The 26221-nt window shown below is 45.1% G+C and overlaps 1 protein-coding gene across 8 annotated transcripts in view; it reads left to right on the plus strand.

Annotated features, from left to right (window-relative positions):
- MTOR (mechanistic target of rapamycin kinase) overlaps positions 1 to 26221 on the plus strand; it is a 119477-nt gene that overhangs the window by 554 nt on the left and 92702 nt on the right. For 2 of the 8 annotated variants that reach the window (XM_070260934.1, XM_070260931.1), the window contains exons 2-19: positions 1509 to 1684; positions 2606 to 2714; positions 3411 to 3643; positions 5228 to 5428; positions 6194 to 6328; positions 10149 to 10424; positions 10509 to 10617; positions 13391 to 13577; positions 14549 to 14677; positions 15393 to 15637; positions 17368 to 17583; positions 17936 to 18141; positions 20639 to 20761; positions 21683 to 21772; positions 21893 to 21985; positions 22952 to 23086; positions 23326 to 23455; positions 24792 to 25042. In XM_070260934.1, the coding sequence (XP_070117035.1) occupies positions 1523 to 1684; positions 2606 to 2714; positions 3411 to 3643; positions 5228 to 5428; positions 6194 to 6328; positions 10149 to 10424; positions 10509 to 10617; positions 13391 to 13577; positions 14549 to 14677; positions 15393 to 15637; positions 17368 to 17583; positions 17936 to 18141; positions 20639 to 20761; positions 21683 to 21772; positions 21893 to 21985; positions 22952 to 23086; positions 23326 to 23455; positions 24792 to 25042 (3030 nt within the window). In that variant the 5' untranslated portion in view covers positions 1509 to 1522. Of the gene's footprint in view, positions 1 to 1480; positions 1685 to 2605; positions 2715 to 3410; positions 3644 to 5227; positions 5429 to 6193; positions 6329 to 10148; positions 10425 to 10504; positions 10618 to 13390; positions 13578 to 14548; positions 14678 to 15392; positions 15638 to 17367; positions 17584 to 17935; positions 18142 to 20638; positions 20762 to 21682; positions 21773 to 21892; positions 21986 to 22951; positions 23087 to 23325; positions 23456 to 24791; positions 25043 to 26221 lie in introns of those variants that run through there. The other 6 variants (XM_070260933.1, XM_070260930.1, XM_070260935.1 and 3 more) reach the window with 4 other exon arrangements.

Consider the following 26221-nt stretch of genomic DNA (forward strand, 5'->3'; position numbering starts at 1 on the left):
TCCTTGGCTTTCACCCTTTGCCTCCCCGCCCCCATCCCTATTTCAGCCGCCCAACTTTAACTTTTGTGAGCCCTCGCCGAGACCCCTAGAGGATTTGACTTCCAGTATTTTAATCGAATTCTGCCTGGAGCAGATGGTTTGTGGGTCTTAGACCTTATAAAGATACACTGATTCTTTCCTGAGAATTGTAATTCCTTGCTAGCCTTCCTCCCCCTCATCACAGTCGCCACACGCGCGCTCTACCGTAGTTTTCTCATCAGGGATCCTTAGGTTTCCTTTCCCCTGAAGGATATTTCCTTCTACAGTCTTTTTCTTGGCAACAGAGTATTTAAAAGCTTTTCAAAACCAGTTATTCCCTGTTTTTTTCCTCTGCATCTCACAAATTTTTTCAAAAATAAGAATTTTGAAAAATTGATTTTCTAGTATAATCTGGACATTCCTAGGATAGCTATGGATGTTAACTGCCAGGGCAATCTGGGCTGAGCCCTGTTATGTCCACTTTATTGTGGTTGCCTGATTATTTATGTCCCTCTAGATCGTAAGCTCATTGAGGGAAGGGACAGTACCTAATTGAGGAAGGAAGGAATGATTTCAGGAGCTAATCAATCTCTTTTAGCTCACATTCCCGGTACTAGTATTTTGTAGAGCTGCACCGTCCAATACAATGACCACCAGTCACATGTGGCTTAGCGCACTTGAAATGTGACTAGTCTAAAGTGAGATTGCCATAAGTGTAAAATGCACACTTACACTGAGATTTTAGAGACTCAGAACAAAAAAAGAATGGAAGATGTATCAATAATTTTTTATACTGATAACATTGAAATGATATTTTGGAAGTATGGGATTAAATAAAATGTATTAGTTACACCTATTTGTTTGCCTTTTTTGATATGGCTAGTAGGAAATTTAAAATTACCTTTGTGGCTTGCATTATATTTCTGTTGAACAGTGCTGCTATAGAATAATACTTTCCCTCTCTAAGTTGAACTCTTTGAGGAAAGGGACAGTCTTGGCGTGTTTTATTCTCTCTGCCTCTAGTACCTGGCACTGTGCCACTTACATAATGATAATAATGATGATAATAGCTAACAATTGCACTGCGTGCCCGGCACTGTTTTAAGCGCTTTTTAACATGTTTTAACTCATTTAATCCTCACATCAACCCTATGAGTTAGGTGCTATTATCCTCCTGTTGCAGTTGAAGAAACTGAGACATTTTAAGTATCTTCCTCAAGGTATATAACTTTGAATTGGATTCAGAACAGGTAGTCCAGCTCCACAGCACACAATTTGACCCTCTCTGCTACCCTGCCTTTTGTAAATGGCAGTCATTGTTAAATGAATTGAGGCTTTCTACACGTTCCTCAGTGAGGTCTCCCAACCTTTTTAGGATCCCCTACCTGACATGGGCTGGGTGGAGATTTGTGTTGAGGAACTGGGGCCATAAATAAATTCATCGCCATGGTTTGTTATCCAGAATATTTAAAGGAAGCTTCTCTCCAAAGAAGCTCAGGGCAAGATGCTTGGGACCGGACCTGCCGCCGCCACCACAGCTACCACCACATCCAGCAATGTGAGCGTTCTGCAGCAGTTTGCCAGTGGTCTGAAGAGCCGGAATGAGGAGACCAGAGCAAAAGCTGCCAAGGAGCTCCAGCACTATGTCACCATGGAGCTTCGAGAGGTTGGGGTTTCTGTGATTTGGGGCCAGCCATCGTGGAGTGTTTGGGCTAAATGTACCATCACTGGTTTAGATTCCTTTTGACAGCTAAGTAAGGATTCCGAAAATGCAGAGGTTCTGTTTTAGAAAGGCACCCAGTTTCTCATGACCGTAGAAGGTGCAGGTTCCTTTGCAGTGGTTACACATTTCTGTGGCATTTCGTGTGTTGTCATATTTTAGGAGTCAGCGTAGTCGGCTGTTTTTAAAATTTTTTTTCTTTTTCCCACCACATTCTAGACCCTCAGTTCTTTCTGCTTGGTAACAATGGTTGGGATGATGGGGCTGGCCCAGTGGTGCAGCAGTTAAGATCACGCGTTCCACTTTGGCAGCGTGGGGTTCACCAGTTTGGATCCCGGGGCGGACCTATCCACCGCTTGTCAAGCCATGCTTTGGCGGGCGTCCCGCATATAAAGTAGAGGAAGATGGGCATGGATGTTAGCTCAGAGCCAGTTTTCCTTAGCAAAAAGAGGAGGATTGGCAGCACATGTTAGCTCAGGGCTAATCTTAAAAAAGAAAAAAAAAAAAATAATGATTGGGATGGGTTTGAAGAGTTGATAGCTTGAGGCTTTCTAAATAGAGACCAGACTTGAGGTCAGGGACAGTGTGTCTTGTTCATCCTTGTACGCCTGGTACTAGGTATAATCTAGGACGGGATGTGGCCTGCCATGGAGTAGATTCTCAATAAGTATTTGTTAAACAGGTGAGTTGCAAGTTCAGTTGTTTTACAATTTAAAACTATAGAAATGGGCGGTAGCTTTGTCGTCTTTGGTTTGAACTGTACCTGCTGGCTACCTCTCATGTCCTAATCTTTGGAAGCACCCCCCCACCCCCTACCCCGCATAAGGGAAACATTAGAAATTGTTCTGAGTACATCTTCCTTTTCAGATGAGTCAAGAGGAGTCAACTCGCTTCTATGATCAACTGAACCATCACATTTTTGAACTGGTTTCCAGCTCAGATGCCAATGAGAGGAAAGGTGGCATCTTGGCCATAGGTAAGGACAGAGTCTCTGATGACAATAACAACTAGGAATAAAGGACTGCTTACCTTTGTGTCCACTGCACTCCATGTTTGCCACTTACTAGAGGCTTAGTTCATAATTGTTTAATGAATTTGGAGGAGCCTGGTGGCTTTCAGTGTACTTATTCAGGTATTCTAGCAACACTACTGGGACGTAGGCAAAGCATGTTTTTTCAATACAGAGTATCAGAACCGTTAAGGGACTTTTCTAGGGCCAGACAGTATGTCAGAGCTGAGACTAGGAGCCAGCTTTCTTTCCACTTCCCCATGTTGCTTTTTGCAGGCTCTGGTTTCTCTGTGGAGCAAAGTTTGGCATAGTGGGGCTCACAAATGGAAAAGTAGAACTGGGGTACAGTGAATAAAGGCAGGTCTTTTTCAACTCCCAGGGACTGCTCATCCATCCTGTGAATTATTACTCAGTCCCAGTTTGTTTTCTTTTCCTCCCTGGGAAAACAAATTATATATACTAAAATGAGGTCATTTTGCTTTATGTAAGTAGTTCTGGCACAAATATCAAATCTCTTGGTTAAAATGAAAATTATCTGCATCCTTACCATCTGGAAGGTGCAGTCTGTACTCAAAAGGAAGGGGTCACCAGCTTTCCTTTTAAGGCAGTATTCTTTCTGGACAGCATGTGCACGTCCTCACCTTTTTCTTTCCTCTTTTCCAGCCAGCCTCATAGGAGTGGAAGGCGGCAATGCCACCCGGATCGGCAGATTTGCTAACTATCTTCGGAACCTCCTTCCCTCTAATGACCCAGTTGTCATGGAAATGGCCTCCAAGGCTATTGGCCGCCTTGCCATGGCAGGGGACACTTTCACTGCTGAGTACGTGGAGTTTGAGGTGAAGCGAGCCCTGGAATGGCTGGGTGCTGACCGCAACGAGGGCCGGAGACATGCAGCTGTGAGTGCCTGTGGGGAGGAGCACAGCCAGGCCCCGGGAGGGATGGCACCGTGTCGAGGTCCCTCACTCTGTTTGCTCAGGTTTCTGAAAGGCGAAGAATAAGAGAGAACACTCTAGGCAAAGGCACTGTGCTTCTTGGTGGCCTCAGATTCTGTCCCGAATTCCTTTCTCTCTTCACCCTAAGCTCCATAACTGAACAGGAAACTTTAAATTCTCTTTTGTTGCTTGAGAGGCAGCCTAAGTGCAGTGCTTATCCTGACTTCTGATTTTCTAGAATCAAAATTGCCTACCGAGCACAAGCCACCCCTCAGCCACAGGCAAGAAGAAGCCACAAGACAAAGGGCTTACAAAGCCCCAGATGACTGTACAGTCTGCACTATCCCTTCGGTATCTTTGCCGTGGTCTCTGCACGCACCCTGGGAATGTGGAAGTACTGGGATTAAGAGAGGAGCAGGGGAAGTAGGTACTTTCACTGGCCCTAGTGGGAGAGTTCGTCTGCCTTCTCCCAGGCCTTTCCTGTTTGTTTTTTAGACATTTGATGATTGGTACCTAGCCCAAATTTCCTCTTTCCCCATTGGCTGCATTTGGGGGAGTGGCAGCTTCTTATCCTCTTCTTCCAGTGGCATACCTCACAGCTTTTTGAGGCTCGTCCCTGAAAAAGGCTGGTTTGATGGGCTAGGATTCCAGGCTGTGGGACAGGGGAGAGTCTGTCCTTAAGAGAGAGAATCTAGGAATGAATGTGGTACGGATCAGAAGCATAGGTTGGATCTGTTCCAGTCCACTCCCTCCTTAGGAGGCAGCACCACAAGAAAGGAGCATGGTATGGGGGAAAGGGGGACACAGTTGGTTAGACCGTGGTTCAAGTCTTGGCTTTGCCACTTCTTAACTCTAACTTGGAGCAACCTCTGACCTTCGGTTTCTTGCATTGTCAAATGAAAATAATAGCAAGATTAAATATTAAACAGGATTATTCATTAATTCAATAAATGGGGGTTTTTTGTTTTTGTTTTTTTGGGCAAGATTAGCCCTGAGCTAACTACTGCCAGTCCTCCTCTTTTTGCTGAGGAAACTGGCCCTGAGCTAACATCCATGCCCATCTTCCTCCACTTTATACGTGGGATGCCTACAACAGCATAGCTTTTGCCAAGCGGTGCCATGTCCACACCCGGGATCCGAACCGGCGAACTCCGGGCCACCGAGAAGCAGAACGTGCAAACTTAACCGCTGCACCACGGGGCTGGCCCCCATTCAATAAATGTTTATTGAATACTTGCTGTATTCCAGGCACAGTTGCAGGTTGTCAGCATAGTGGTATAAAAAGCATAGAACACATCTGCCCTTCCAGAGTTTATGTTCTAACATTAAGCATTCTATGTTTGTAAACACCCTAGGATAGTGAACATTGAGGTGTTTGATCAATTTTCCTTTCCTTCCTAGAGCCCGAGAATTTCCTAGCTAAAAGAGTAGGCCCGTCTGCTCTTTTCCTAATGTGTAGCCTCTACACATAAAAACAGAGGCTGTATTCCTGAGAGAACAGAACTCTCTGGTATGGATGAGAGTTCTCACTGTGCCTTTTTCTCCTAGGTTCTGGTTCTCCGTGAGCTGGCCATCAGCGTCCCCACCTTCTTCTTCCAGCAAGTGCAACCCTTCTTTGACAACATTTTTGTGGCTGTATGGGATCCCAAACAGGCCATCCGTGAGGGAGCTGTAGCTGCCCTTCGTGCCTGTCTGATTCTCACCACCCAGCGTGAGCCAAAGGAGATGCAGAAGCCCCAGTGGTACAGGGTGAGGGGATGGTTCGATTCCAACCACCAGCAAAGCACATTTATATAGAGTGTCACCTGGCCCACAGGGCAGCAACAGGCCCCTTGCCACAGAGCAAGTATCACATTTGTTTCGGTCTCAAATGATTTTAAAAGCTCAGTATGAGTCGAGTTATTCTATTGTATTTCACTAAAGCAAAGATCCGTTGATAACCACACCATTATTTTATGTACCAGTAAGAATGAAAGTATGATTCCAATTAAACTCTGATTGACTGCCTTTTATCAACAGTTATAAGACATCTCTCTTCAGAGATGTTAAAATAAGGAGAAATGGGTGTCTCAGAATTGATGAAATACAGTTGATACTAATTTAGAAAGTGCCAGTTCTCTCTCCTAGTATCATGAATCCTGTGCTGATTGCTGCTGCCAAAAGAACTTACTAAGGAACCTTGTGCTACAGAAAGAGCCCTGAACATGGGATTGGAGACCTAGGTTCTAGTTTTGGCTTTGCTGTGTAACCTTGGACAAGTCACTTAATTTCTTTAAGTTGCTGTTTTTGCGCTATTAAATAGGGATGATAATGGTATCTGCATCATGTATTATTATGAGAGTTGCTCAATTAAATGAGAGGACTTGATGAGTTGGTATTGTTGATGATACTGGCACAAGGTGCTGAGCAGGCACTGTAGCCCTTCAGAATCTTCAGCCCATATAGATGGGATGGGCCTGTGTTCTTTCTAACTTTGGACACTGGGTAATTAAGGCATTCCGTATTTCCACGTAGCACACATTCGAAGAAGCGGAGAAAGGGTTTGACGAGACCTTGGCCAAGGAGAAGGGCATGAATCGGGATGATCGGATCCATGGAGCCTTGCTGATCCTCAATGAGCTGGTCCGAATCAGCAGCATGGAGGGAGAGGTGAGAAGCCATGTCAGAGGGGAGTCCAGGCTTTTCCCATGCCATTCTGTGAGCAAAACAAGGCAAGGTCTTTGTCCTCATGGAGCGACATTTCATAGGGGAAACAAGCAATAAACAAGCAAACAAGATCATTTCAGATAGCAGCCAGTTCTGTGAAGAACTGAGATGGAGGGTAATGGGGGGAGGGGTGACTCCCTTCCTGAGGCAGCGCCATTTGAGCTGAGACCCACATGACTTGGAGGAGCCAGCTTGCAATGGGCAGGGAAATTGTGTTCTAGGCAGAGGCGTTGAGATGGGAAAGAGTTTGACAAATTCAAGGAACAGAAAGAAGGGAACTGGTTCACCACGAGTAAGGGAGAGGGACGAGGGGCCAAATTGTTCATAGTAGATGCTGGCTTTTATTCTCACTGAAGGGTAAACATTGGAGATGTGTACACAGGGGAAAGAAGTGATGTCATCCGTTTTTAAGAATCTTTGCCACCTTGCGGGGAAAGGCTTTTATTCTCACTGAAGGGTAAACATTGGAGATGTGTACACAGGGGCAAGAAGTGATGTCATCCGTTTTTAAGAATCTTTGCCACCTTGCGGGGAAGGGCTTGTGGACAGGAAGCAATGAAAGCAGGGAGGCTGGTTAAGAGGTGTGTTAGCTCGAAAAGCAGCTGTGAAAATGGGTTTAAAAGTGCAAGGGGGGCCAACCCCATGGCCAAGTGGTTAAGCTTGCGTGCTCTGCTTCAGCAGCCGGGGTTTCACTGGTTCGGACCCTAGGCGCGGACATGGCACCGCTCATCAAGCCGTGTGAGGCGACGTCCCACATAGCACAACCAGAGGCACTCACAAGTAGAATACACAACTATATACCAGGGGGCTTTGGGAATAAGAAGGGGGAAACAAAAAAAGAAAATTGGTAATAGATGTTAGCTCAGGTGCTAATCTTTAAAAAATAAAAGTGCAAGGATCTTATTAGGGAAATAACCTGGGAGAGAAAATGGGGAGGGAGCTGGGAGAGGCTTGGAGAACCATCGGACTTCAGTGTACATCTGACCCTGAGTGAACAAGAGAGAGAAGAAAAGTTGGGTGGAAGTATCCTAGTCTATGCTGCAGTGTCATCATGGGGTCCTCAGGCCAAAGTCGGCCATCAGACGAGGCCTGCCTTAGCATTCCTACTGTGTTCTGTCATGGGCTAGAAGCAGCCCATGGAAAGTATGGCCTTGGCACAAACATGGCCATAGATTTTGGAGTAGCAGCTGGAGCCCTTGGTCAGTTATATTCCTTGCAGTTGGAGGTCCTCTTCTCACAGCTACCATAGGAGGCTATTACAGTGGTCTGGGCGAGCGACAGTGGTGGCCTTGACTAGCATTGGCAGTGCAGACACTGAGAAGTGGTTTCAGTGTCAGTGCACTGACACTGGATTCAGGATATATTTGAGAGGCAGAGCTCCATCTGTGAGTCTTCCTGTGGGGAGCTAGTTGGTGTGGAATTTCATCTGAGGGCTTCCTGCTTTAAAAGACCCAGTGATCATTTGGTAATGGCTGTGCCATAGAGGTGGTGCGGCGTGTGCTGCAGTTTGTGTAGCCCAACTAGTCTGGCTTTGCATCCCCTCTCCTCTCTATACTTTATGACTTGGGTACATTACCTCCTTTAGCCTCATTCTCCTTACTTTAAGTGGGGGTCTTATCCACCTCATTGGGCTCCTGTGAAGTGCTTAGCACAACACCTGATGCATAGTGGGCATTCCATAAATGGGAGCCCTCAGAGATTTCCCCACCCGAGTATAACATGGTGCTTTCCACTGTAGTCCTGACGTCTCTGGGAATTTTGTCTTCTCCCAGTAAAACAGGACAATATCACCTGACTCATAGATTTAAATGAAATAGTACTCATGACAGTGCTTTGTAAATTATAAAGAACTACCCAAATGTAAGGTATTATAGTTTCATAACTTGTTCATTCATTCAATAAATACTAATTGAGCTCCTACTATGGGCCAGCTATACCACGTCCTCAGAGCTAAAATAATGCAGCAGTGAGTAAAACATTGCGTTCTAGCAGGGGAGGCAGACAGTACACAAGTAAAATATATCGTGTGTCATGTGGCAATGAATGCCACGGGGAGAAGTAGGGCAGAGGAAGGGAACAGGAGATGCTGGCGGGGATCAGGGAATACGTTTTAATGTATGGTGATGCTTGAGGACAGTCGTGAAGGAGCTAAGAAAAAAGCCATACAGACATCTGGGTGGGAGCATTCCAGACATCTGGTTCTGCAAGCGCAGAGGCTCCCAGGCAGGAGCACGCTCCTTTTTGTGGGGAGCAAAATTGCTGTTGTGACTGAGCCGAGCAAGAGGAGAGAGGTGATGAGAGGTGGGTTGGAGGAACACCTGGGCAGGGAGGGGCACATCATGTGGGGTCTGGGAAGCCACTATAGAGACCCTGTGTGGGAAGTTGTTAGTGGGTTTTGAGCAGCAGAGTGACATTTGACTCATGTTACAAAAGGATCGCTCTGGCTGCCATGTTGAAAATGGATTATCGGGGGGCAATGGCTGAAGCCAGGAGTCTAGTTAGGAAGGAACCGCAGCAATCTTAGCAAGGCCTTTTGTGACTTGGACTATAGTGGGAGCTATGGAGGTTCAAGGAGTGGCTGGATTCTGAATTTGGGATTTGGACGTTGGTGGGGGAGAAAGAAGAGTCAAGGTTTTTGGCTTAGCAACTGGAAGGATAGAGTTGCCATTTACTGAGATGGGAAGGCTGAGATGGGAGGAGCAGGTTTGCATAGAAGGTTAGGAGTTTGCTTTTGAACATGTTAAGTTTAAGATTCCTGTTGGGCATCTGAGCGAGATATTGAGTAGTTGTGGGGAGAAATCTGGCTGAGATACAGATTTGGGAGTCCAGCATATAGATGTTATTTCATGTCATGAGACTGGATAAGAACCACAAGGGAACTAGAATAGTTGGAGAAGAGATGGGGTCTGAGAACCTGAGGTCGGCAGATGAGGAACCGAGAGAGACCAAGAAGGTGCAGCTGGGGTGGGGTAAGGGGTCGGAGGAGAGCCAGGAAGGGTCCAAGAAGCCAAGTGAAAAAAAAGTTTCAAGGAAAAGGAAATATGAAGTTGGATCAAATGCTGCAGAGAAGTCAAATAAGATGAGAACTGAGAATTGACCGTCAGATTTGGCAGCATAGGAGTCAGTCACTGGTGACCTTGACAAAAATACTAGGCAAGATTTTATGAACAATGAAAATATCTGTGTGGAGAAAAGTTTGGCAAATTTTTTTATATCCTCAGTTTGGACTGTTGGAGGATGAGTTATTAAGCATTTCCTCTGCATAGGAAAGAGTCATGAGTTCTCAGCCAGTTAGCTCATTCCACAGCTCCTCTGGAATTCCTAGGACTCTGAGAAAATTACTTGCCTGAGTTCTTTCTACCTGGGTTTCTGGGGAGAAGAGAGCAGAATATCCTTAACAGGATGTTGGTGTGGGGCTGCCCCTCAGCCTTGCAAGAGGCTTCATTGCTGTGATCTTAGGCTGTAGTCACAGATTTTTGCAAGTCAGCTTTTCTAAGCCAAGAGCGGTGGGGGTCTTTGGCAGCTAGCGCCTTCTGCTGCTTCCTTGTTCAGTAGGTGATGCTCTCATTCCTAAATTGGAACAAAATCAGGCGCCCTGCATGGTTCTAGGGAAATCCTAATCCTAAAGATGAAGAGTGGCCACCCTCCACTTTGGAAATAGTACCGTTTTAGGGTTGGGTGAATGTGTTACTCTGTAGACTCCACAGTGCCCAGGTTGAATGCCACTTGTAAGTAAAGATGATTTTTCCCTCTACGTATATAGCGCCTGAGAGAAGAAATGGAAGAAATCACACAGCAGCAATTGGTCCATGACAAGTACTGCAAAGATCTCATGGGCTTCGGAACAAAACCTCGCCACATTACCCCCTTTACCAGTTTCCAGGCTGTGCAGCCCCAGCAGTCAAATGCCTTGGTAGGACTGCTGGGATACAGCTCTCACCAAGGCCTCATGGGATTTGGGGCTTCCCCCTGCCCAGCTAAGTCCACCCTGGTGGAGAGCCGGTGTTGCAGAGACTTGATGGAGGAGAAATTTGATCAGGTAAGTTTCAAGAGGTCTGCTCCCTCTGTTCCCAAGCTCCACACCTCCCTTTCCTTTGCCAACCCTGTATCTTTCCTCTCTCAGGTGTGCCAGTGGGTGCTGAAATGCAGGAATAGCAAGAACTCGCTGATCCAAATGACAATCCTTAATTTGTTGCCCCGCTTGGCTGCATTTCGGCCTTCTGCCTTCACAGGTGAGGATGTCCATGGAAGACATCATTACCCATTTAAGGGTAATTAAACAGGGAAGAAGTGATTCCAAAAAGTGTATCTGCTTCTCACATGAAGCAGTGCCAACTAAGGGGCTAGTCTCTGGTGTCTTTGCCCTCTGTCCAATTTCAGTGGTATCTAGTTCAGGTTTTTTACAAGTGTCTGAGGCAGCAGACACAGAAACAGTCAGGATGTGTAGGCAGAGAGGCCGTTCCAGAGCCAAGCAGATTCTCATGCATGGAAGCCAACAAGTTCATGAATGGACTCAGACTAAAGGAAGGGCAGTTTTGGTTTGGATACTGTGCAGCAGCCTTGCTGTGGGGCAGGCAGGATTTGGTGACCATCCTGCTTCCGCCCCTGAGGGTGGTCACCGAGTAAGGGCTGGATGTTTCGGAAACAGATTTCGTCAGTGATATAGATTGTGAGTTCCCATATTCGTACCCTGTTCTCACTGGGCAGTGGGAATTCCTGGCTCCTGAAGCTGGCCCAGAACAGATACTGGTTTCTCCCTGAGGCTTTCCTGGATTACTCTAGCTGGAAATACTCTTTTCCTCTTTCATTACAGCCCCCAGCTGTGGAAGGGCTTTGACATCAAACCTGAGGTGAATCCTGCCTCTGTCCTTAACTGTGAGGTTTTGGACTGGTTATTTGACCTTCCTGAGCCTCCACCTCCTGACTTGTAAAGTTAGAATAACAATCCCTCCCTCACAAGCTGAACCACACTAATGCCTAAGCACCTGCTCTAAGTGCCTGGCACAGAGTAAGCCCCAATAAATGGAAACCATTATTATATTACAATTGCCTCTAGTTACTTGAAATGTATTTTGGAAGTAAGGTAAAGGTAAAAATTATATTAATACTCCAGTTGCCTTTTCATACTTAATATCCTGTCTCACCTCCCTACTTGCTAAGTGTAGAAACCCCGTCTTGAACATCTCTCTGCACTTCGCTATGGTGCACAGTGCCTGTGCTTAATAAGCATTCAGGACCAAATGAGAGCCAGGGGAGTAAGTGGAGGGCCAGCCTAACCCTCAGCAGATGCCGTTCCCTAGCACCGACTCATTTCACACCACCCAGCCCGGATGACACAGCAGGAGAAATATATAGCTGGTGAGGTGTTAAATGTGATATGTGTAAGAATAGAGCGTGTTGAGTAAGGATGAGACAATTAGCCACATAAAATCACTGAACCAGAGAGAAATGGTATAATGAAAATCGCCCCATATTTTTTCAGCTTTCCATTCTTCCCACCTGGGACCCAGCAGCTTTTCTCTTTTTTAATGACCAGACATGCCCTGTTCAGTAGAGCTTTAAATGATCTTGGGTTGAAAGTCTCTAGTTCAAAGGAAACTAATAACTAGGCCAAATATGATCAAAGTCTGGGATGTTGGGGAAGCAGTTACCCTAGGAAGTTCAAAAGGCTGCCTAGCAGCAGGATACAAAGGCTCAAGGGGCCCCTAGGTTTATTCTTTTGATGTGGGTTTTTGTTGTTTTATTAAATAATATATTAAAATATGTCACTGAGATTGAGCCTGGCAGCCTCCATAACTACCTACCTCATTGGGAAAGTGCCCACTTTTATAAAGCTTGCAGTTTGGAAGTCATTGCTTGAACTTCCTGATGATGGAGGCTTTGGGAATATCAAAAATACCCTAAGATGGGGCTAGAACCTCTAATAATGTCAGATTCCTAATCTCTTTGGATGCTGAATCTGGAAAAGGAAATTCCCCTTGATTGAAGCTCATTTCCTGCTGAAATGCTGTCTCCCTGTGCCAGGCCTGGTGTTCCTCGTTGATGCACTCTGATTTTGGGGTTGTGTTACCTTGGTTCTCAGACTGTTCTTCCTGGGCCAGCATGCTTCATCATCATTTGACCACAAGAGCTGTGGGAGAAGGCATTTCTTGTTAGGGTAAATGCAGTGATATGTATGCGCTGTTTGGGAGTCTAGTTCACTGTCTCCTACATGTGTTTCTGGTGGCCTGCAACACCCCTAACTTTCTAATGGATGTGTGGTCTTGCCTTCTGTGCTATTACGTATGTGCTGGTGGTGCACGGACTTGGGGCCAGCAAGATGGAAGAGAAGAAATAGGAGAAAGGCAAGCAACAGAAAATTCCAGCCTTCCGAGGAGTAATAACACTTTAGCTTAAATTGCCCAAGAATCGCCTACCCATGCCCATTGGCTTATGTAAACTTAATGAAAATACGCATATGACTTTCCAAATTACAGACTAAATCTTGTTCTATTAAGTATAACTATAACAGAAATCTCTAGGTAATAGCAAAGTGATTTCCAGGCCTAAGCTGAATGGAATGGCCTGTTTATTGCAAACAGTCTTCAATATTACTTTAAATTTCAATATAATACAAAATAGTTTAAATGATCTTCTCGTCTTCTTTTTGTTTTTAAACAAGATTCAACATATATTTCTTAAACAAGAGCATGTAATCTTTCCCTCAAAATATAATACTAATGGGGACAATTATATGATATTATTGTTTTAGAGACCCTTTAAGTTTTTTTTTTAATTAAAGGAAAAAAAATCTTTTATTTCTAATATTTCCAAAAGATGTATCTGAAGAGTGATTATCAAGAATAAAACTTTGGTTATTAGTACATTCTCTAAATTCTTCTTAACATCTTTCCAGCAGACTTTCTTAATTTATTCTTAAATTTAAGTGTTTTATAGGAACTCTGACCTTTGATATATAGATCAACCCTGACCTTGAGCCATACACTTTGTCTTTTCTGTGCTCAGATACCCAGTACCTCCAAGATACCATGAACCATGTCCTAAGCTGTGTCAAGAAGGAGAAGGAACGTACAGCAGCCTTCCAAGCCCTGGGGCTACTTTCTGTGGCTGTGAGGTCTGAGTTTAAGGTCTATTTACCTCGTGTGCTGGACATCATTCGAGCAGCCTTGCCCCCTAAGGACTTTGCCCATAAGTAAGCATCTCTATTATGATTTCACCTTCCACCCCATTTGGTTGGAGAGGAAGGATGCTCCATCTCAATTTCTATGGAGCTTAAGCCCATTCTTTGCATCATTAATCTCCAGGGTATAGCAGATTGTATAAAGAACAGCCCTTCCTCAGTTGAGTTCCAGCCTTTTCCAAATGAGATGATATATATGTAAATACTTTGGGCGGTTGAATACCCTGTGAACATGTTAGATGCCATGCTGTTTTCAATATTATTATTTACTGGAAATCCTTTTGCTCTTTTCTCTGGCTTTCAAAGGTCTTATTTTGATGTAAGACCTAAAGAGAAGACTCCTGGATGGAACTGAGGAGACCTAATGGTCACTTTTTTCCTTATCGCTAAAGTCAGATAAGTTATTCCACCTCATGAAACTTCCCAATGAATAAAATATGAGAAAAACCTTCAACACCTTACAAGATGGAGAAGCCAGGGTATCTTCTCTAAGGCTAGGTGGTCAGTGTTTATTAGAGTTGTGTCTTTATATTTCCCTGTTTTAGCAGCAAGGATTGCTCTGGTGAATTAATAAGGCTCCCCTGTTTTAAAGCCCAGCATTCTCATCATAGGGTGCATTTTATTCCATGTGATGGCTGTCCCTGCACTCTGGTTCCTGATGTATGCATTGTTCAGTTTGCTTCCTAAATAGGTATCTTGGCGAGCACAGTGCTAACCTGTATGGTGCCTTTTGTGTGGATTTGGAAAAGGGGCTCCTTCCTCAAGACACTTGACTGCCATCTGCTGGATTGTTGTTTTAAGCATACAAATCTACAGTGACTACAGTGTGATGGGCCCCCTAGAATTGTGCAGTAAATAACCTGCACACCCACATGTGGTGGCCCTGCCTGGGTAACCTGCCCTCGTTGCCCCAAGGCACTTTTGAGGTAGGGTATCAGAGAATGTTGTTATGTCTAAACTAGCCACTCTTTGGTTCTCTGCAGGAGACAGAAGGCAATGCAGGTGGACGCCACAGTGTTCACTTGCATCAGCATGTTAGCTCGAGCAATGGGTCCAGGCATCCAGCAGGATATCAAGGAGCTGCTAGAGCCCATGCTGGCAGTGGGACTGAGGTGGGTGTCAGAAACCTGAGCTTTTCCCATCTCGGGTAGTATGAGGCTTGAGCCACAGTGCTGGGACTCTGTTGAAAGAGCAAGGCATGGTTGTTTGCACATTAAATTGGATAGGCAAGATAGCTCACACTAAACACATAGTTTCAAATTCTAGTTTCATCACTAGCTAGCTGTGTGATCTTGACTAAGTTGCTTAACTTCTGAGCCTCAGTTTTCTCACCTGAAAAGTGGGTGCAAGAGCAATTCCTATTATCTAGGGTTGTCCTGGGGATTAAGTGAAAGAATGAAATAGCCATTCTAGCACAGTGCCTTGCATGTAAGAAGTGCTCGATTAATGTTTGCTGTTGTTTATGTTATTTTTGGGCAAATTGCGTAAGCTCCCTACGCTTTTGTTCTCTTCATCTATGAAGTAAGGATGATACTCTCAATCTGCTTCCCAGATTGTTTATTGAGACTCAGTCTTCTGCAGTGGCTGAGTGATAGTAAACTAGTTCTCCCATGGCAAAACCCAGAAACTTAGAGATTGTTTTGAAATCTGGGACCAGACCTGGAGAGTTCAGGACATTTATTCTATTTTATGGTATCATTTCTACTTTAAAGACCAAGCAGTGATGGGGCCTGATCCCCTTGCTAGACAAGAAGGGCAGTTTCTTCTCAAGAGCAGACCAAATGTCATGTGTCCAGCCCCAGATGTGACTGATTTCCTTCCCCTCAGCCCTGCCCTCACAGCTGTGCTCTATGACCTGAGCCGTCAGATTCCACAGCTGAAGAAGGACATCCAAGATGGGCTACTGAAGATGCTGTCCCTGGTCCTTATGCACAAACCCCTCCGGCACCCAGGAATGCCCAAGGGCCTAGCCCATCAGCTGGCTTCCCCTGGCCTCACAACCCTCCCTGAGGCCAGCGATGTGGGCAGCATCACTCTTGCCCTCCGAACTCTTGGCAGCTTTGAATTTGAAGGTAAGCAATTGCAGTGGCTTGGGCCAGGCCTGTGGCCAAGTGGTCAAGTTCGCACACTCCACTTCGCCAGTTCAGATTATGGGCGCAGAACTAGCACTGCTCATCAAGCCATGCTGTGGCAGCACCCCACATAGAGGAACTAGAATGACTCACAACTAGGATATACAACTGTGTATTGGGGCTTTGGGGAGAAAAAAAAAAAAGAGTGGCAACACACGTTAGCTCAGGGCCAATCTTCCTCACCAAAAAAAGCATACTGAAAAAGAAATTGCTGTGGCTCTTGCAAGATAGTGATGCTGAGAACCTCAAGAAAGGAATGAGGGTGCCTAGAATTTCTGGATCTTGCTAGGGGTCCTGGAGACAGGCTAGCTGATTCTGCAGCTCATTCTTCCTGGACTCTTAACATATACAGTCATACGTCACTTAATGATGGGGATACGTTCTGAGAAATGTGTTGTTAGGCAATTTTGTTGTGGTGTGAACATCAAGGAGTGTACTTACACAAACCTAGATGGTGTAGCCTACTCCACACCTAGGCTCTATGGTACTAATCTTATGGGACCACTGTCGTATATACAGTCTATCATTGACCTAAACGTCATTATGTGGCCCATGGCTGTATTGTTAATTCGTACTGTTTGTTTCTTTGTCCCATACTGAGTTTTCAGGCAGAGGATGTTCAGGGAAGGTGTGCATTGATCCAAGGAACTAATGCTTCAGAGATGGAAAAGTTGAAGATGAATCCTCCTGACCTCCCCATCTCCGTGTAGCTGAGATGGTATTTAATGCTTTAAAAAATATAACCTGGGCCTTTTAGTGTTTCCATTCCTGTGGCAGTATGATTTCCAAGAGTGCTGTACTGTGTAGTTCAGTTTGCAATTCCAAGCTGCAGATAAACCCACATTAATGCCCTAGGGAGATATATTTCAGGAGAAAAAAATGGATACTTTTGAAATTTAAGATCCTGAAGGTGGTATTGGTCAAGACTACAGGGAAACAAGGCCAGTACAAAAAGCCTAAACATGCCGTCTGTATACTCACAGCCGTCTGCGGTTTCCCTATTGCCGTTCCTCCACGGACATCGATCAGCACCCTGGATAATTTATTTCTAGTGAATAGAAAGTAGCTACATTTAAACCCAGGCTACAACAGACTCTCTTTTTGATATTTAAATCTACGAACTAAAATACCCAAGATAAATTTGATCAAGAATTGTTTTACTCTCTGGGAATATAAAGGATTCAGTCAGAATGAAACAAAATAATTTGTCCTTTGAAGGGAACAAAGAAAGGATTAGGATGGGAGGGATGCCTGTTTTTTTGCTGAGGAAGATTCACCCTGAGCTACTATCTGTGCCAGTCCTCCTCTTGTTTGTGGGTTGCTGCCACAGCATGGCTAATGAGTGGTGTAAGCCTGTGCGTAGGATCTGAACCTGTGAACCTGGGCTGCCAAAGCGGAGCACACGAAACTTAACCACTATCCCACTGGGCCGGCCCCGAGGGATGCCTTTTTCTGTCTCCCAGCTCTTTCTCCACTTCCCGTCTGCTTTTCGGCTGATTGGAAGCCTGTTTGTTACCTTTTTTACAAGAAGAGTTCTGGGTCAATATCTTGCTCATCGATACCTCATTGAAAATGAAATTGTTAGTCATGAAATGGAAAATGCATCTAGCAAGTTTCATACCTACTGTCCACAGCAGCAATGTTGATTCTCTCTCTACCTTTGTATCCAGGCCACTCTCTGACCCAGTTTGTCCGCCACTGTGCGGATCATTTCCTGAACAGCGAGCACAAGGAGATCCGCATGGAAGCCGCCCGCACCTGCTCCCGCCTGCTCACGCCCTCTGTCCACCTCATCAGCGGCCACGCTCATGTGGTTAGCCAGACTGCAGTGCAAGTGGTAGCAGATGTACTCAGCAAACTGCTCGTGGTTGGGATAACAGATCCTGGTAAAGTTTATGAGAAGAAGCAGTCTAGGAAAGTTTAGGCACTTTGGGCTGTTGAAAGTAGCCAGTTTCCTTGCATGGCCTTGCTAGAGACCTTCAGCCTCAACAAGCTGATGTTCAGCTCTTTCTCTGACAAGGCATTAGGCATGGCTACTCCAGATTATTGGTGAAAGATAATCTGTCTTTAGTTGTATTATCTTTGCTCCTATGAGTAGAGAAAAGAAGGACAGGTTAGATGACAGAAAGATATCTAGAATACTCTCACTAGACCGATGGCACTGGAGGTGGGGCCTGGGATAGGACTGAAGGGATGAGATCGTTGAAGAAGCGTTCAAAGGCTCAATTGCTCTTGCAGACCCTGACATCCGCTACTGTGTCTTGGCATCCCTGGATGAGCGCTTTGATGCACACCTGGCCCAGGCAGAGAATTTGCAGGCCCTCTTTGTGGCCCTGAATGACCAAGTGTTTGAGATCCGGGAGCTGGCCATCTGCACTGTGGGCCGGCTCAGTAGCATGAACCCAGCTTTCGTCATGCCTTTCCTACGCAAGATGCTCATCCAGGTAATGATATGACAGTCAAACCTAGAGGCAGTGGGGAAAGGGCTCTCATCGTGAGAGCTTTTTGGGGAAAGAGAGCTGAGGACAGGGAAGAGGGAGAAAGATTGAGATACCTGGTAAAAGCCACATTTGGCTCCAAGAGTCACATATTTTCCCAGCCTTGTCATTGCAGTTGTAGTGCTTATCACCTCATAAGCCTCTTGTCAGTATGACTCCAGGGTGCCTTTTAGTCCCAGGCTAACCTCTCATGCAGCTCTCTTTTTTCCTGGCAAGTCACCAGCGATTCCATTTCTTGGCCCTCTTTGCTCAGTCTGCTGCAGATGGTGTCAAGCATCCCAGCCCCTCTCTGTCCTTTCACTCTCCTGCTTTTCTTGCTGATGCCAGGTCGAGCACAGAGGCCAAGTCTGAGAATGGTTCCAGCATTGTTTCTCGTAGTCATTGCCCCTGGTGTGTGGTCCCTGGCTTTCATTCTTAAGTAATGTGAGATGCCAAGCTAAGCTGCTTGGACTAGAGCCTAAGGTAGATTCAGGTTGGCATTGCTGCTAGATCTAGTAGAATTTTCAATGCCTGTGGAAACCTGATTCCTCAATTTCTGTCTTCACCTACCCAAGTAAGTTCTCTGGCCTCCTGTGAGTGATGCTTGGTCCAGTCCTTCCTGCTTCAAGTTATTTCCACCCACCTCTGCTGGGTCTCAACGTAGTTCACCCAGTCGTTTCCTGTCCCCTCACCTCCACCCTGTCCCCACCTCGCCCTCTGCTTCCTGACCCTCCCCCATGGTTTCTTTTGAAATAAACACTTTTCATAACATATAAATAACTTAAACATAGAACACCATTAATCTATGTAACTTTTGTCTTAGAGAAATGTCATTTATCCACAGTATGTCATAATTAAAGTGATTGTAAATTTTATCACCAATTAACAAATTAGAAGATTACACTTACGTTGTCACTTCTGTTTTTGGCTTAATAGTTTATTTCTTTAAGTGCTGGCCTGTGTTGTTAGGAGTGCTCATCATTTTAAGTCTTTGTAAAACACTTAAGGTTTTGGGAAGGAGAAGAAATCATTGTTGAGCCTGCCAGCTCAAATTGTGTTGAAATAGCTTGATGTAGGAATGCCTCCTGATGAGAACATCAGTGTGTTCATTGAGTCAGCAGACATGTTGAGCACCTACTGTGTTCCAAGTACTGCTGGGTGCTGGAAGCATGTCAGCGAACCAACCAGGCGAGGCCAGCATCCTCCAGAAGCTTGCAGTGAGCTCTCAGGCCATCTCTTTCTTCTGATGTTGGAGAACATGAAACATGTTGAGTGAATTTACTCTGTACTGAATTTATCCCTTGAAACTACAAAATGTTAAATAATTTTTCTTGATTTAAAACTTTGATACAGATTTTCTAAAGTTGAATTACACATTTCCATGCCTTGGTAAGGGACATTACCTAAACGTACTTGGCCTTTCTTGATGTCTTGATCATCAGGGTGGGCATTGGGCATTATTATTAGGGTAGAGCAGTGCTCTCTGGCTCTGGACGTGAATTTGGGGTCTTTGATTTGGCCCTGCGCTGCCCCAGAGTCATGCTCTCCTCACTGGTACCCATTTCCTCCCAGTCAGCCTTCTCTTCTTGCTGTTGTGGGTCTGTTCTTAGTATCCTCTCCATCCCCTCTCTCTGTTGCCTGCTGTGACTGGGGAGAAACAGGTTGCCGAGGGGATCCCACAGGTCAGGATTATTAAATCAGTAACCTAGACAAAATATAATACTAAATTGTAGACTCTTTTTCTGGGTAGCTGAGTTAACATGGGCTTTGTTTTCTCACTGTTCAGAGATTTCCTTTTGGCAACTTCAGCTCTCTAGAAGTCTGTCTATATTAAATTGTTTATTGCTGTGTCACCCTGAGCAGAACCTGCTGATTTCTGTGTTTTAAGGATGTCAGAACAAATGGTTATCTCTGTTCATTAATGTCCAAGGGGATTCTGTTGATATGATCCCTATTTGAGTTTTTCTAGATGTGCCTGAAACCGCTACTGAATATCAATATTTATTTCAATATCATAGCTGTTCTGACTGTTCTTTGATTCCTTTGTCATTATTTATAGGCCTCTTAGTGATTTGCTGTCTGGACAAAGATGTTTTTTTGCAGAGCCCTTCCTTCATTCCTCATTTCTGTAACACCCTGCTCACAGCTGCCCCTATTGGTCTGCTCAGTCTTCTTTGACTGTGCTATGCTGTTAAAACTATGCTTTGGAGAGGACCATGGGACCTTGGGGTGCTGTGACAGAGGGAGAAGGGGCTTGTTTCAAACAGTTTTTCTTCCAGTCACTGCTGTATCCAAGACTGTTCTGTGAGCTGCAGAGATGTCCTTTGTTTTTAGAGTATCTAGCAGCTACTTGATCCTCAGTGAAGTTCTGGTTCCTTCCCCTGGTTCCCTGCCACATTTTCCTGTTTGCCACACAGTTCCTCCCTAGAATTTCCTCTGCCATACTGAGCCTTCTTCCTTGCAGATTTTGACAGAGCTGGAGCACAGTGGCATTGGAAGAATCAAAGAGCAGAGTGCCCGCATGCTGGGGCACCTTGTCTCCAACGCTCCCCGGCTCATCCGCCCCTACATGGAGCCTATTCTGAAGGTATCTCCTAATAGCTGGAGAGGCTGGCCCTTTCTCTTTGGGTTGTCCTCTGTCACCTCGTTTGGGATGATGGGAGTGTTTCAGTTGATAATTTCTGTGGTCCCGGGCTCAGGGACAAGGGCCATATCAAGCACTCTCAGTTAAAGAATACCAAGAATCTCACCAGTTGTTGGTAAGGGCTCTCCTTATAAGAGATAAGATACAAGATACAAGATAAGATACTCTTCAAGCACATCATTAAATGTGCTTGGAGGGGCCGGCCCCGTGGCCAAGTGGTTAAGTTCACGTGTTCTGCTTTGGCGGCCCAAGGTTTCGCTGGTTTGGATCCTGGGTGCGGACATGGTGCCACTTGTCAGGCCATGCTGAGGTGGCATCCCACATGCCACAGCTAGAAGGACCCACAACTAGAATATACAACTATATACTGGGGGAATTTGGGGAGAAAAAGCAGAAAGAAAAAAAAGATTGGCAACAGCTGTTAGCTCAGGTGCCAATCTTTAAAAAAAAATGTGCTTGGAAATGAGAAGTAGTAGATAATGGCATAAAATAGCTCCCCCAAAATGAAGGAAAAAATGAGCCTTAAAATCTGAAACAACCTTCAAATCTGAATACGTTAGAGTCATGTGAAGTCTTTCATAACTTGTGTAAGTCTGGGCAAATGCTCACACAGATATAGTTTGGAGGAGGCATGGGAAATGTTTTTGTATCGTGGCACTCCCCTCCCCACCCTATATGTCACACTTGTGCTCAGGATGAAGAAAAGTTTGAGAATCCACATTCCAGAGAAATCTTGGATTCATAAAGCCTAGAAGTAATTTATTTATGACTGAGATGGTCTCTTGGGTGAATTTTACTTATGTAATAAGAAAGGTTTCTAGTAGATTCTGCTCTGCATTCATTTTCTCATACCTTCTTTCCAAGGCTTTAATTTTGAAACTGAAAGATCCAGACCCTGATCCAAACCCAGGTGTGATCAATAATGTCTTGGCTACAATAGGAGAATTGGCTCAGGTAAGGGGACAACTGCTTTTTCCATAGGGTAGAAAGACTACTATCTAACCTCTGAGGAAGTCAATACTTTTAATGCCAGAATTTCTAATCTCATCTACCACCCTCTTTTCCATTTTGCAGGTTAGTGGCTTAGAAATGAGAAAATGGGTTGATGAACTGTTTATCATCATCATGGACATGCTCCAGGACTCTTCTCTTTTGGCCAAAAGGCAGGTGAGTACCACTCCTTCTTTTTTTTTTTTTTTTTTTTTTTTTTAAAGATTTTATTTTTTTCCTTTTTCTCCCCAAAGCCCCCCGGTACATAGTTGTATATTCTTCGTTGTGGGTCCTTCTAGTTGTGGCATGTGGGACGCTGCCTCAGCATGGTTTGATGAGCAGTGCCATGTCCGCGCCCAGGATTCGAACCAACGAAACACTGGGCCGCCTGCAGCGGAGCGCGCGAACTTAACCACTCGGCCACAGGGCCAGCCCCAGTACCACTCCTTCTTGATTGAGCAGGACAGGCCCCAGGAGGCCAGGGACCTTGTCTCTCTCGGTCACTCAGTATTCTCAGCCAGTGCCTAACACAGAGCTTGGCACATGATAGGTACTCAGAAATGTTTGTTGAGTGGGTAAAAAGAAGAAAGACTTGGAGCCAGAATTAGCTGTCATCCTGACCCAGAGGCACTTTCAGTAAGTATCAGGGCTGATCAGTGCCATTTCCTGTAGACAAAAGAAAATGCCGATCATCTGCCAGAGCCCCGGCCCCTAAAGAGAAAAAGAAGGCCTGGGCCTCTGACTGTGGAGGCTAGCAGAGCTTCTGCTCACCCTCCCCCAGCCTTGGCTTCACTGTGGTCATTGAGGTCATTAGGTGACTAGACTAAAATTAGGAGCAATCTTAATTTCCTTTTGAGTCATAATTCTCCTGTTCATCATTCAGGATATGGGAGGCCTATGTGTTTCCTTTGAGAAAGGTACAACTAATCTTTCTCTTTTGATCCAGTGATTCTTGTATTGGTTTGTAGCCTTGTTTTCATGTCCTGACTCTCAGGATTTCTGTTCATGATTAGTGTGTTACTGGAAATTCTTTTCTTGTAAAAACCTCCAAGACTTTATTTTATCATTTAAAAAATAGAACAAACTATGCTTTCTTTGCTCTCTTACTGGCTCAACAAACCATGTCATCTTTTGCCTGTTCAGGTGGCTCTCTGGACCCTGGGACAGTTGGTGGCCAGCACTGGTTATGTGGTGGAGCCCTACAGGAAGTACCCCACTTTGCTTGAGGTGCTGCTGAATTTTCTGAAGACTGAGCAGAACCAGGGTACCCGGAGAGAGGTAGGGAACACGGCAGACTTGGTCTTTGAAGACTGCTGGGAGAATGGAGAGAGAGAGAAGTTTGTGGCATTAACATGCTCTGATGGTATTGATTAGACTCCCCATTTCTCTCTGTTTTGTTCACGTAGCTGGTCATCCGGGTATTAATTGGGTATCTGGAACATGAGAGGAATATCCATGAAACCTGTCGTAGTCGGATGTTGTGATGTTTTCTTTTTCTCCTCCCCTTTCCCACCCAGGCTATCCGTGTGTTAGGGCTTCTGGGGGCCTTGGATCCCTACAAGCACAAAGTGAACATCGGCATGATCGACCAGTCCCGTGATGCTTCTGCTGTCAGCCTGTCAGAATCCAAGTCAAGTCAGGATTCCTGTAAGTTGAGGGGAACCGTGAGAGACTCACCAAGTTCCTGCCTCACAAAGCTGTTGCCGGCCGTACAGAAAGAGCCTTGGGTTGGATGGATAACTATGAAATTATAGCATATTGGCTTACTTCGAAACATTTGAACGGAAAGTCACTAATTTCCTCTTGAATCACAGCAGGGATGCTGCTTCCCAGTGTGTCCAGAGTCCTCACATCCGTCCAGATTCTTTGTCAAGGGTCAACAGGCTAAATCTTTACTCACTTTTTGGTACTGAAGAGAGAGATGTGAATAATCACCCCATCGTCTCTGTTCGTCTCTCATTCTTTGTTAGTGCTTCTTTGATGTTTTCTATTCCTATGGCACCCCAGGAGGAAGAGGGTAGAATTTATTCTCCCTGTTTTAATTGATAGGGAAATCTGAGGCAAGGCTCAAGGTCATAGAAAAACTAGTAGCATTCAGAATCCAGGGCTCTCTTTTCCATCAGGTGGTCTGTCCTTAGAGCCCCTTTGCCTTTTGACAAGTAGCCTGAGAGACTGGGTAGGATGTGGAGAGTTTTCTAGACTTAACCCATTGTCCATCAGGGCAGGCTTATTTCTGAAAGTGTGGAAGTTCAACAGTGGCTCTCCCAACTATTTTGCCAAAATAAAATAATTTGTTTCTAAACTCTGTGGTTGGGGTAATATTGCTTTCAATTTGTTCTTCTGTATATTCAAGAACTATGCCTGTGATGTTATCCTGTCACACCCATGGCTGTCAAGAGCAGAGCCTGAGCCATATCCCTCAGGTTTTCCTCCTTACTTGGCAGCCCCAGTCATCCAGTCTCTTGATCCTTCTAGTTCCTCCCCTCCTCATTGCACTGCTATCCTCTCTCCCCCAAGTCCTTGAGATCCTTGTTGTCCAGGTCAGGTAGCATTTGCCGCTCACTTGTCTGAATTCCCCGGGGGGACCAAGCAGCTGCTGAACAGATGTTTGCCTAATTTAATTCCCTTTACTTTCATTTGGGGGAGTAAGTATTTTTATTGATGGTTTCAGTTACAAAGTTGTGAGCTGTAATGATAAGCTTAAGTTAAACATAACAATTTAAAGAAAACCCATCACGTACTGTTTTAGGCTTCTGTAGTTTGGGTAATGGAAAAGCCAGAAACTATTTAGTCCTTGATGGTGAGAGTCTAGTCATCGGTTGCTAATATACCCCGTATTCCCGATGGTGTTAGAATATAGCAAGGAGAAGGATATGAATGCTAATGACTGTCAGAAGGGTTTTTGTTTATCATTAACCATGCTCTGCCTAAAGTCAGAATCATGTCGCATTTGGCTCATGATTCTCGCCGTCATTTGTCCTAGCTGACTACAGCACCAGTGAAATGCTGGTCAACATGGGGAACCTGCCTCTGGACGAGTTCTACCCAGCTGTGTCCATGGTGGCCCTGATGCGGATCTTCCGAGACCAGTCCCTCTCTCACCATCACACCATGGTTGTCCAGGCCATCACCTTCATCTTCAAGTCCCTGGGGCTCAAGTGTGTGCAGTTCCTGCCCCAGGTCATGCCCACGTTCCTGAATGTCATTCGGGTCTGTGACGGGGCCATCCGGGAAGTAAGTAGCTAAAACCCCAGCCCTTGCTCCTCCCTGCTCCGAGCTACACCTGCATGGGAGATCCATCTCCAGCTCAGCCCCCTAGTCATGCACTGTGCTTGCTGCTGAGCCTAATGCCTCTCCTGCCCCTTAACTTCCAACACCTAAGCCTACAGATTTAATCAGCTCAGCCCAATTTCCTGGTTTATCCCCTCAAAATGGCTAAAAGATGAATGGCCTATGGCGATGAACAGTATTGTTCGTCTCAGTAATCTAGAGTTCAATACAACTGTCTGGTAGAATGTTCCACAGTTTGGATTTCTGGTTGCTTCTTCTTACATTTAAGTCAAACCTTTTCAGTGAGAATACTGCGGAGGTGAAGTTGCACACGTCTCACTGGATCTCTTAATGTCAGTTTGTCTCACTATTGTTGATGCTAAGTTTGAGCCGTGGTAAAGTTGGTATGCATCAGATCTCTCCATTGTGAAGTTCCCTTTTCCCTTAGTCATTAAGTAATCTCGGGGGTGAGACTCTGAGACTGTATGGCTGTCCTGTTCCCCGACTACCTTTTACCCAATGATTTCAGCATCTCTTGATGGTCCTGGCCTGAATCAGTTGTCATACTGGTTACAAAATAGTGACTTTCTAGTTCTATCATTCCTTCTACTTTTAATAGCTGGCACTTTTCTATGAAGGCTTTTCCCCTTTTCCTCCCGCTTTCTCTCTCGCGCTCTTTTTTCTTCCTCTAAACCACAGAGCACACAGTGGTTCTGTGATTCCTCTACCTGCACTGCCACTGGCAGCAAACCTGCTAATAAAGTTCAAGGGGACTTTGCAGTTCCTCCTCTTCTCAGAAAATATTCCACAAGGGTGTACAGTCAGCATACTGTGCTTAAAAGGTACTTGAATTAGTTATTTTTCCCTCTGTGGTCATATGTCCAATTGAGTACACTTTTAGAGGCGAGAGGACCTTTTTAGAAAGTATAGTTTTTGACTTTGTGCCTCGAGTGTAGAGGTACAGTTTATTTTTATGTAGTCAACCTTATTGAATTCTTACTAATTCTAGTAACTTACCTGTACATTTTCCCAGGTTTTCACTCTAGGTAATCATATAGGCTGCAAAAAGAAAAAGACGGTTTTGGTTTTTTTGTTTTAATCTGTAAACCAGTTACTGCTTTTCCTTACTGTGTTCCTAGACCT

The sequence above is a fragment of the Equus caballus genome, chromosome 2 (genome assembly GCF_041296265.1).
Source record: "Equus caballus isolate H_3958 breed thoroughbred chromosome 2, TB-T2T, whole genome shotgun sequence".
NCBI lineage: Eukaryota > Metazoa > Chordata > Mammalia > Perissodactyla > Equidae > Equus > Equus caballus.